Source organism: Danio rerio, chromosome 19, assembly GCF_052040795.2.
Source record: "Danio rerio strain M-AB ecotype USA chromosome 19, GRCz13ab, whole genome shotgun sequence".
NCBI lineage: Eukaryota > Metazoa > Chordata > Actinopteri > Cypriniformes > Danionidae > Danio > Danio rerio.
Window position 1 is genome coordinate 40,462,409 of NC_141039.2, and position 12,213 is coordinate 40,474,621.

General features: G+C 36.2%; 1 protein-coding gene across 16 annotated transcripts in view; it reads left to right on the top strand.

Moving 5' to 3' along the window:
• phf14 (PHD finger protein 14) overlaps positions 1 to 12,213 on the top strand; it is a 159,210-nt gene that overhangs the window by 35,355 nt on the left and 111,642 nt on the right. For 15 of the 16 annotated variants that reach the window (XM_087294431.2, XM_087294435.2, XM_087294434.2 and 12 more), the window contains 3 exon segments: positions 520 to 657; positions 9,552 to 9,698; positions 11,403 to 11,673. In XM_087294431.2, the coding sequence (XP_087150557.2) occupies positions 520 to 657; positions 9,552 to 9,698; positions 11,403 to 11,673 (556 nt within the window). 16 annotated transcript variants of the gene reach the window in all.

The following is a 12,213-nucleotide window of genomic DNA, read 5'->3' on the forward strand; positions in this document are numbered from 1 at the left end:
TTTTCTGTCGACTGTAGACATTTTGACATTTACTCTATCTGACATTATTTTATGTGTCAGTAAGTCAGAAGAGGTTCCTTTTACTGGGAAGCAAATTACTTTAGAAGCACTTGAAAGGCTTTCTTTAATGGTTTGTGCTGTACATGTGAAAAGAAATTACTCCTAGAGAAAGGCTATTATTATTTTAATTTTCAACTCCAGTAATTGGAGAAAGTCAAATGGGCTTTTAGAGACTCGTTGTCCACCTTATCTTAAATATAGAACTATACAGCAAATGAACGGGGGATTGTTATAATGGTGTTTCAAGATTTCTCTTCCACATCCAAGCTCCATTGCACAATCAGCTTTCGGTTTACCTTTCATGACTTTGCAAAAATAGAAATAATCCCAAGTCATTAGCATGACAGGAGCAAACACCTGAAGTCAGCAAATGCTGGAAAGTTAGGCCTGTCAGATTTTTTGGAAGCACTTCATGGTTTGCTTGTCTCACACTAGACGGTTTGTGTTAATGGTTTGCAGGAGTGCAGTTTGTGCGAGGACACGCGTTTCGCTCGAACAGGCGTTTGTATCAGCTGTGATGCCGGGATGTGTCGCTCTTTCTTCCATGTCACCTGTGCCCAGAGAGAAGGCCTGCTGTCTGAAGCTGCGGCAGAAGAGGTTGGTGTCATATATGCTCATCATGTGTGATATGTTTTAAAATGCAGAGATTGTTCTTTAAAGTCTGAATGAACCTGAAGCTGTGACTGTTTTTTTGTATTGTGAAGCAGTCTGAGAGAAATGGCATGGTAAATGAGAATCGGTGGGCGTGGCTTGTTTTTTTTTTTTTTTGCTGTGAGCTGATTGGAAGTAGTAAAGTAGGCATTTCATTTATAAAGATTGGGAAAATGGTTTCGGGAGAGTTATTAAAGCTTAATGCAGCGCTCACACCAGATGCGGATGAAGTTTCAAGCGCTACTGATGTACATGTTAAGTCAATGCCAAGACGAGAACAGACATCCTGTGGAGTGATTCGCATGAATGAGGCGGCGCGATTGAAGCAGCGTGAGTTGATGCTCTTAAGGCATGTTTTGTGCGAATCACTCTAGTTGGAATGTATGAACTTTAACGGACATTTGCATAATGTTAACCAATCAGGAGCTTGCTCTTGTTGGAGCGTGAATATGACGTAGTGCCTGTTGTTGATGTCCCGTGGGGAAATTTTCTTGTCAACACCCCTCAACAGCTCATCAAACTAGGCTTGGCTCAGACTGAAGCACAGATGAAAGCTTCCGTGTATACTTTCTGGAGGAGTTGATAAACTCACAGAGCTGGATGCATCTCTGAAAGAATCTAGTGTGCTCAGACCTGGCGCCGAACGAATCTGTGCTGTTTTTTAGCTTTCCTAAAGCACATATGCACATAGCTGCTCTCTCAATAAAATCTATGTTAGCCATTTAGCAATGAAGCTGGAGTCACCAGGCAGACAGAAGCCCTGTCCATGATGCAAATCCGCGACTATTGTGAAGTGAATTTAATGCACCAATTAAGTGAATTTGAGACGCAAATGTCACGATTTATTTGCACATGCTTTGTCTGGTGTGAACACAGCATCACAGACACCTCCTGCTCACTTTTTTTTTTGTTGTCAAAACTGACAGTCGGAGGGGCGTGGTTAAGTATGTTAGCCACGAGCAATACCTCAGACAGACGTAATTGAGAATTTATAAAACAAACAGGAAGTGCAATTTCAGATTTCAATTAAAGATTACAAGGGCAAACGTTTTTCCTTTATGACATGCACAGATTAATTGTTCCCCACAAAACTAGCAATGTGAACTAACAAAATCAATATGGCTAGTTTTAAGTTCACTTTTACTTTAAATTCCCCACAATCTCTAATTAATCCACACCAAGGAATCAAACTAATTTCCCTTATTTCTACTCACTTTTCAGTCATTCTTTTATTTCTACTTTTTATTTACAAATAAACAATATCCTCAAATCAAAGGTTTGATTTCTCTCATTTGTTGAAGTTGGACTGTTGCGGAACACAAATTTGCGTTCCCAGTTGTTAAATTGGAAAAAGAGCTATAAAATAAAATATGTGTTAGATAAAGACAAAAATTTGGAGGCAATTGCTTTTACATTTTGTTCCTTTTTATGGATTTTTTTGTTTTAATTTTTATTCACAAAATTTGTCACACAAATTGATTTTATTGCGTCCAAAATGCAGAATATTTATTTATTTATTTATTTAGTACTTTTTAAATTTTTTTTTTCTGAAGCTCCAGTCCCTATTTACTGTAAATGTTAAAACACACACACATTTTTTCTATTCCACAGAAATGTTTACATGGACACCAATAATCCAAATTTAATGCGATTAAGACAATACTACGATTAAGAGTCTGCCATGTAAACAGCCATTCATAATCAAACTAAACAGAAATCAAATTAAGACGTGTGGAGTATGCCAATTTTAGTCACATTTTTGAAGTGCAGTACAGACATGTAAATACCGCAATCAAACTATTACCATCGTGTAGGATTGTCACCGCAATTTGTGACAGGGTATTTTATACACACACAGCTGACAATAATTTCTGCACCTATCGAGTCAGCGATAGACTTCAGACACCTGCATCTCGAGAGTTTTTTTGCCCATACGGCATGCGGTATCAAATTCTATTAAAATAACACTCTTCCAGCAGTTCATACTCACATCAATATCTCGTTTGTCACGGGGCACATGCATGAAAAGTTCCTGAATGAAAGTGAAAGTGCTGAACTGCAGTTAAAGTCGACAAATTAACCTAAAAACTAATCCTGAAATTACATGAAACTCTGGAGGAAATGTGGATAGCGCAGTGATGCAATTATTCGAATTATGTGCTATAACATGTGAAACATGATCATACAGAATTTTCATTTAGGTGGACTTACCCTTTAAGAAGTTTCTAATTCTCTTTGGACACGTTTGTCACTTCTGCATTTGAACTCCAAATGTAGAGGTTTATCAAACAGATATGCATGCGGCTAAAGAGAGGGCTCAACGCATGAGGTCAGCCAATCGAGCAAATTTCTAGCCTAGACTGTGGTCACAGACCATCAGCGTCGTGGCTCAAATATGCAGTCCATATTGCAGAAGCGTATGATGGTCGCGTTCAGCGCAGATAAACACTAGCCAAAAGTGCCTACTCACTGCAATCCACTTAATCCAGTCAGCTGTGCAAAGGGCCTCATATCAACAGGTGAGTGGGCTGATAGCATCCACCGAGACACCTTAAGCCTAAACGAATCCGTGGATGACCGAAAATGGCTGTGCTTCAATCTGCCCTCGAGGGAGGGGGTGAAATGCCACGCGTGTGCCGAGGAGATGTGAACTCAGAGGAGAAACTTACTGCTAACACTTCAACTGCAGAGATTTGCAGGGTTCCCATGGGTCAGGGAATTTCTGGAATGTCATGGAATTTTAAAATGTATATTCCAGAAGTCAGAGAATATATATATATATATATATATATATATATATATATATATATATATATATATATATATATATATATATATATAGTTTTTTTTTTAATTTGGGAGTTTTGTTTGTTTAAAAAAAATCTTTCTATTTATAAAAAAATATTTTTCAATAACATGTTTTTTTGTTCTACATTTGAAATGTTTTGCCTGTGCAGATAGTAGTGGTGGAAGAAAAAAATTAATTCTTCCATGTAACGATTCTGAATCAATTCTTAAAAGTTCAGCATTAATTCTGTATTCAAATTAGCCTGTGCAAGAACGAGCTCTAAGCTGAAAAAAAAGTGCTGAAAGGTGCACATACGCATGCTGCAGAATTCACTTAATTTGGACAGATGGACAATTACAGGCAGTGTTGGGGAAAGGTACTTTTGAAAATAATGCAGTACAGTATTGAGTTACTCCACAAAAAATTAAGCAGTTGCGTTACTTAGTTACTTTTTATGGTTAGTAATAAGTTAATTATGCGTTACTTTTTCAAACCTTTGCTGAGACTTGATCTCTTTTAGAACTTACAGGTTTTTTTTTAAATAGAGGAGCTCTGCAATTAATAACATACTTTATAACATACACCTTCATTTGACTTTAAAAATTATAATTGAGGATAATGTTATCTTCTGAGTACTTCCTGACCACAGAGCTATACATGCTGTATATCCAGATTAATGAAGGTTTAAAGTATTGTGTTTGCTACTTTTCTACATTTTAGTGTTTTTTTTTATTAGTTACGTAAATTTACTGTTCGTTAAGACAATCCCCTTTACCTTTTCTTCGATTGAGTGCATGATTCAACATGACTACATATATTTTAATTCAGCAATTCATTTTTTTCTACTAATTAATTAAAATAAAAAGTAACTTGCATTACATTTTTAACTCAAATATTAAAGAGCCCCTATGATGGGGTTTTGACCTTCCATGCAGTGTGTAACACAGCTCTAAGTGAAGTGAAATATCTAGTCGACTTAGAGTGGTTTAAATGAATCGTCAGGGTACCGAGTCTTTATCCATGTCAGCATGACGTCGATACTAAACTCAAGCACCACCGATTTGTTGTGCAAGCAGACCCGGGAAAATTGAAACCCCTTGCCCACAAACACTGTAGCAAAAGAAAAGAAAACAACAAACCCTGTAGCAGATCCCAGTTGAATTATGTCGCCACGGATTTAAGCGCATTTGTGAGCTCGCGATCCTCTGCCGTTTGCCATTGCAATGGCAACCGTCAGCTGTTCCTACACATGTGCAGTGGTCAAGTTTCAAAATTGTTCAGGTTTTGCCACTGTGTGGATTAAAACTGAATGGTTAAAAAAATAACAATATGCTGGTGTTTAACTGGATTGCTTTAATGCACTCCTGCATTGGGCTCACGCATACACTCTGCACTCTTAACTACAAAATTGTTGATGAGCTGTGCTGGATGTTTCACTTTGTCTGCTAAATGCAGTCGACCAGTCGCAACAGACTGGGTCATCGCGCTAAGAAGGGGTTTGGGAACAAATGAATCGCTGAATAAATCATAGGAGTCGTTGGGATGATTAGGTAAAAATAAATGCATATTATAAGACAATCAAAGTGTTTTTGACCTTGCATGCATATCAGCCTGTTGTTGAAGACCCCCAAAACCAAAATGTGACCTTTTTTAATGCATAATATTGTCTCTTTAATACTTCATTTTTTTTTAAACAGATTGTTTTGGATTAGTGTAATGCAAATGACACTGCAGAAGGCATTGATACACTAAAGAGCAACTCCACCAATGTCTGAATCTGATGCTATTTAATATAAAGCAATGCAAATGGTAAAGCGGGAATTTGAACAGTGACTTGGCTGTCCAAAATTTGTTGAAAATCTGCACAATTTAAAAAAATGCCAAGTTCCTTAAATTTTTTAATTTATGTATTATTTATTTTTGTTTTGCGTTAAATTTAGCGATTAAGGGATCACACATTTCTGGAGGAACTTCTTAGCACAACAGCTGCCTGTTTTATGCATTGGACATTACATTTTTAATTCATTGACTGTCAGGGAATTTTACATTTAGCTTAGATTGGGTCTAGATTTAAAACTGCTGAAATAAGCTGACATTGTTCTAAGGTTTTCCTCCCATTCTTTTGAAGGCGGTTTCTGAGAAAGGCATACCTGCAGACTCTGTCCATTCCTGGAACAATCCCAGCAGCTTTACATCAGTCATTGTCTCGCCCCTCGGCTTCAGCTCCCACGTTCTCTGCTAAATGTACTTGTCCTTTAAAAAGGGAGGGGAGATTTTACAGGCCCTTTGTGACCAGCTATTTATCACAGCTATCTGAGAACGCACAGACACCGGTGGTCTATAAAATCTGGAGTGCTGGGCATCATTATCACAACAGCCAGAAAGCGTGAGACTGTATTTCTGAAGATACTCCCATTTCTGCCGTAATCAAATCGTACATTGGAAATCATCAGGTGTGTGAGCACTTCAAACTCACCGCAGTTGTGCTGCGTTAACGATAATGTGGTGTTTGAGATGATGGTAATAAATATCTTGAAATAGCTTAAATCAAATCATTCAGAGATTGTAAACTTAGACTTAAACCCTTTCATCTCCTTCCTCTGAGTTGAGAGAATTATAAAAAAAGATTAAAACTTCTACACCACAAGCAAGTTTGTTTGCATGCTGTTAGATATGACTTGAAAAATAAGCTGAATATTAATGATAATATTCAGACTTTCGTAAAGCAGACGTTTGTTTTATCAGCAGAAAATAAAGTATTCACTCAAACAGTTGTTTAGTTATTCTTTTTTCTATCCAAGCACCAAATGAAGAATCTGAATTAAGCACATTTGTTCAGTGTTTGGTTAAAGCACTAGGAATTATTTGTTCATTAAAAGGTGCAGTTGGTGATTGTCTTCAGAAACATGTTTTTTTTTTTGCGAGTGGGAGCGGTAAAAACATGCTGAATCAAAACTTTTTAAAAACCTGAATCAATATTGGAGTTAGTTTTGCACACTGGAGGAATGAGGACACCATGGCTGAAGTATTTCTTTTAGACAGGTAATGTTCTGTTTTAAAACTATTTTAGCTTCACCTTGTTACGAATGGGTTATATGCACAGAAGTGTTGTTCAGCCACTAAAATCTTCAGATTTTAGATTGATGTGACTATTTTAATTTCCATAAGGGTCCTTTTACAGCATTGATAATGTAGATTTATATTTAGTTTCACAACAAAACATCAGTAAATAGCACTATTCCACATAGCCTGCTTTACTGAAGTGAAGTTGGTTTTATATTCACATTGGTTCACTTTTGAGCAATGACAACCTGTGACGCTCTCTTTATATTTGTTTACTATGCTACTCCGAATATTCGGTCAGAAATAGCATGTAAGTATGGCTTAGTAAAGAGTGTAATTACTGCACGCCACCAGGCAAACACTAGTCGATTCAGTTCAACACATGAGAGAGGGTTCTGTTGTCATCTTTAAGAAGTGCGCTCTCGTGTTTCAGGAGGCGTGGCTTTGGACGGCAGGGGAGGGACTTTGTTTCAGAGATTTATGCTAACAGGTTAGCCTTGTGGCAGATCACCTACTGCACCTTTAATAAGGAATGCAATTATGTTGTATTTTTTTATGGTTGTCAAGGTTGCATTTATTTGATAACCTTTTTATTAGAAATAGCAATTGTAAAATTATTGTAATATGCTGATTTGTTGTTCAAGAAATCTTTACAAAGATTATTGATGTTTAGTACTAGGGCTGGACGATTAATTGAAAAATATAATTGAAATTGACATTGAGAACCTATAATCGATCTAATTTTTCCAGGTCAACTTTAATTACTTTCCCTACCGCTTGTGGAGTCACATGACCCCACTCTGTTTAGGCTGATTTATACTCATTCGATTTATACTCGTTGAATGCACGAGTTTGGTCAGGCACAGCCTTCACACGGTCACATACATCTCAACAAATGTAATTAAACGTTGCACATTTGCATTAAATTGACAATGATTGGAAGCTGCTCCAGATATGCCTTGAGACGGCTTATTTTTGATCGCAATAAAATTATTAACATTGAATATTTTATTTTCTACTTTTGAAAATATTAATAATAATGAATTTTGTTTCCAGAAGTGCAGGTTATTTTGTTTTCACTTTTTTATAGTTTTAGCTAATGTGTGTTTTAACTTCAGTTGTTCAACATTGATGTTCAATAAATAATCACAGATAGTAGATAGTGTGCGTTTCCTTCAATTATTTTAAAACCAAGTACTGCACACTTATTTCAGTAATCTCTCACTTTTAATATCGTAGCATATTTACTGCACAAAACTTGTCAGGGAACTATGAGAGCAATGAAATAAAATAAATAAAATAATCAGTCATTAATCCTAATCGAGTTAAAATTTTTAATTAATCGAGATTTTGATTTTAGGCTATCACCCAGCCCTACTTAGGCCCAATTCCAGTTCTATTTTGGTACCCCTACCCCTTCCCCTTGGCCCTTAAAACCGAGTGTTAAGGGAAAGGGCTTCAAATTTGAACCCTAAGAATTGGGACAGCACTACAGCACCTGCACAGTCATCATATATCATGGCAATCTCTTGCTTCATATGGGATCAGGCGATCGCAACTGCTGTAGGTATTCCTGTAGTATTTATCTTCAGGAAATCACCAAAGGCATATGTTATGTTATCATTACGATCTTATGTGGCAATAAGATCAGAAATATACTGTGCATTTACACTGTGGCCATATTCATCTATGTAAACATAGCAAAAAACATTAACATTACAGCAGACACTGTAAAAACAGTCATTCCCAGCCACTAGACTTTTCTGACAGGGTATTCGGGTATCATCGAGTGCCAGAATGTTGTAGAGTTGCTGTACAGGAGTTATTATTATAGATTTTAAATCACAAATTTATCTTTTTTTTAAAATTTTATCTTTTTTTTTTAAAGCATGATAGTAAAACATGAACGCGGTTATGAATATATTAAAACATGTGCTTGTTTGTTGTAAAGATTCGTAATAATGACAAAAAATACTATTTTGTGGATCTCCTTAATTCCGGGTGCAGGTGTGGCTGGTGTATTCTGGGAAATTTTCTTACACATTGGTTTAAAGTGTGGTCTTGAAAAATCTTAATTCGAACGGGTGTCTACCCTTTGCCCTTAGCCCTAGCCCTTCAAGCTAAAGAGAATTGGGACACCCCTAACGCTTCACGGGAAAGTGCTAAACAAGGGCTAGGGGGAAGGCTAAGGGGTAGAATTGGGATTGGGCCTTAGTACTTTTGAGGAAAGTGTTACGAGTTATTTTTGAATGTAAGTTCAATAGGAGCAATAACAGCTTTAAAATTGGAAAAGTTCAAGTGCTATTTAGAATTTTCCTTTACAGTAAGCATTTTTCCTCTTATGTTTATGTTCAGTTATTGCATATTAAAGGCAATGAAAATAACCTATTCTTTGTCATAATAGTGAAATTACTAAACCTAGACACAGGAGCCTGAAAAAAGCTAATTTTGGAATAAAATTTCAGATCGTACTTTGAGGTTTTTGTATCCGAACGCTTTATTTGTTTGAGTGTCAAATGTATTTACTATCACATTTCAACCTAATACATTCTTGCTAAATGACATAATTAAAAAAAATAAAAACTTGAATGGAGTGTATGTACCATCGGTACAAAGATACATCAATATGTTACCATGCGCTTGATTCTAAAGTAATAAAAAGGGACAATTAATTTTGAGAATCTGTGTGATGTGTTGTGGACTATATGTTTGCCAAGCAATTTACAACTTGCTGCATTAATGCAATCATGTGGTCACAGATTTGTTTATCACCATTTTACAGTGACTGTGTTTTCATTTCATCCAATCATAATTTCAATCAGTCTGCTCCATTTTACAATCTTATCACCACACAAACAGGCCTCGCACACGTTTGTTTTGAAAATTAATAATGACAAGCGGTGTCATTCATCACTGAACTTTCCTGTTTTATCGAGTTCTGGTTCAAGATATCTGTATCTGAAGTTCTGATCCTTTTTTCCTCCCACAGGACATTGCAGACCCATTCTTTGCCTACTGCAAGCAGCATGCAGACCGCTTTGACAGGAAATGGAAGAGGAAGAATTACCTGGCCCTGCAGTCCTACTGCAAAGTGTCCTTGCAGGAAAGAGAGAAGCAGCTCACACCTGAAGCTCAGGTCGGATTTATTGACCTCTATATGGGTTGTGTTATCATCAGCTAGCATTTTACCATTTTTAGCATAAAAGCTTTTCTGTTTTTTTTTTAAACCCATTTTACCTTTACTGTTTGCATTTTTTTAACAGTCTGTTAACTACCTGGTTAACTTCCTATGAAGCCCCTCCCTCTCAGAAATACACAGTAGGCTTTGATTGGTCAGCTTGGCACATTGAAGGGGTGTCAAACTAAGCCCTGTACAGTTTAGTTCCAACACTGCTTCTACACACTTGCCTGTAGATTTCAAACGAGCCTGAAAGACTCAATTATTTTGATCAGGTGTGTTTAATTAAGGTTGGAACTAAACTGTGCAGAGCTGCTGCCTTCCAGTAACTGAGTTTGACAGTTGTGGCCTAGTGTGTTTTGGTTTTAATACATGTTGAACAAACATCATGCTTGGGGCTGATGTTTATGTAAAGCTTAGAGTTTGTGATGTCAAAAACCCAGGAAGCAGCTCGTTGTTTTTATTAGCCTTTTATTATAAGCCCTAAAAAGCAATTCTGTAAAAGAATATACAGTTGAAGTCAAAATTATGTATATATTTTTTCTTTTTAAAATTTTTCCTAAATGATGTTTAACAGAGCAAGGAATTCTTTCTATATTTTTCCAGTATTTCCTGTAATTTTTTTTTTCTTCTGGAGATATTCTTATTAGTTTTATTTTGGCTAGAATAACAGCTGTTTTAAATAAAAAAAAACATTTTAAGGTCAATATTATTAGCCCCCTTAAGCAATATTTTTTTCTATTGTCTACAGAATAATATATACAACTTTGTTATACATTTAGAAGCTAAAGTTTGTTGATAAACTTTGATGTTGGCTTGGGGGTGTTGAAGGTAAAGAGCCAGTAAGGTGGGAGTTTGGTCCAATGTTAAGTCAATGGGATTTAAAGTCCTTATGTTTTAAATGAAAGCTTCTTAACCATTGTTAGACAATGAGCTAATTTGGGGCACTCTTGCACCCTTGGGGTACAATTTACACCCCAGTTTAATATGTAGATTTACACAGCTTGGTAGCCTCTTCAATTGTGCAAGATGACATGTTTCTAATAATTTCTCTTACAAAATTATGATGCATCAAAGTTTTGTCCAATTTCCATGTTACTTTCTGGAAAACCAAAACTCAAGTCAGTTCTAAAAAGATATAGCAACTTGAGTCAGACTAGTCTAATGGTCTGGCCAAAGTGGTCATAGCATTAAAGCCCTAGGAAGAGAGGTTGGTAAATTATAAGCTTAGAAAAAGGAATAAATTTAGGTAGCATAACAGCCAACATAATGACTTGCCTAATTACCCTAACTTGCAGAATAAGCCCAGTTAAACCTTAAAAAAGCACTGTAAGCTGAAAAAAATCTAGTAAAATCTGTCATCATGGCAAAGATATAAGTAATCTGTTATTAGAAATTAGTTGCTAAAACTATTATGTTTAGAAATGTGTTGAAAAAAATCTCAGTTGAGCAGAAATTGAGAAAAAAAATAAAGGGGGGTTAATGATTCTGTTTGTGTTGAACTTTACAATCTTGTTTATTCTCAAACAGCAACATTATACACTAACTAAATTTAAAACGTAAACTCTTAATCAAGGGCATCTATAAATGCTGCTCTGGATATTATTGACTTCTGTTTTGCTCATCAATCAAACAAAGCCTCTGTAATTTTTCAACATCTAGGCTCGTATAACCACGAGGCTCCAGCAGTACAGGGCAAAAGCAGAGCTGTCTCGAAACACTCGGCCGCAGGCATGGGTGCCCCGAGAGAAGCTTCCCCGACCTCTCACCTCCAGTGCTTCAGCCATCCGGAAGCTGATGCGGAAAGCGGAGCTCATGGGAATCAGCACAGACATCTTCCCCGTGGACACATCTGATATCAGTGCAAGCGTGGATGGACGACGCAAACATAAGCAGCCTGCTCTCACTGCAGACTTTGTGAACTACTACCTTGGTATGTGGATTTAGTGTCTCACTTGATAATTAAAATTATTAAGTTTAGTTAACTCATCAGGTGTTTCTTTCTTTCTTTCTTTCTTACTTTCTTTCTTTCTTTCTTTCTTTCTTTTTTTTCTTTCTTTCTTTCTTTCTTTCTTTCTTTCATTTGAGTCATTTTTTTTTATTTCAATGAATAAACAAACATTGATGCATTTTTACCTTGTAGCTTTGGGCCATTTGACTTTAAAGAGCACGTTTAAAGCAGCAGACGACATACAAGGGATGACTACATTGCCTCACAATCCTGGCGTAAAGTGTCTTTTGAGAGAGAGAGAGGGGGCCTCACATTCTTATTTCTACGGATGTTCACAACTATACCAGCTATGTTTGAATCACATTCAACTTTAAAGAATGCGTGTTGTTTTCGTTTTTAGTGCAAAATCATCAGAAATTTACATTGAGTAATAAGATAATTTCTATCACGCATATCATTTAAATCCTGACCTCCACATGAAAAATAATAATAAAAAAATAAAATAAAAAATAAAATTGTAAT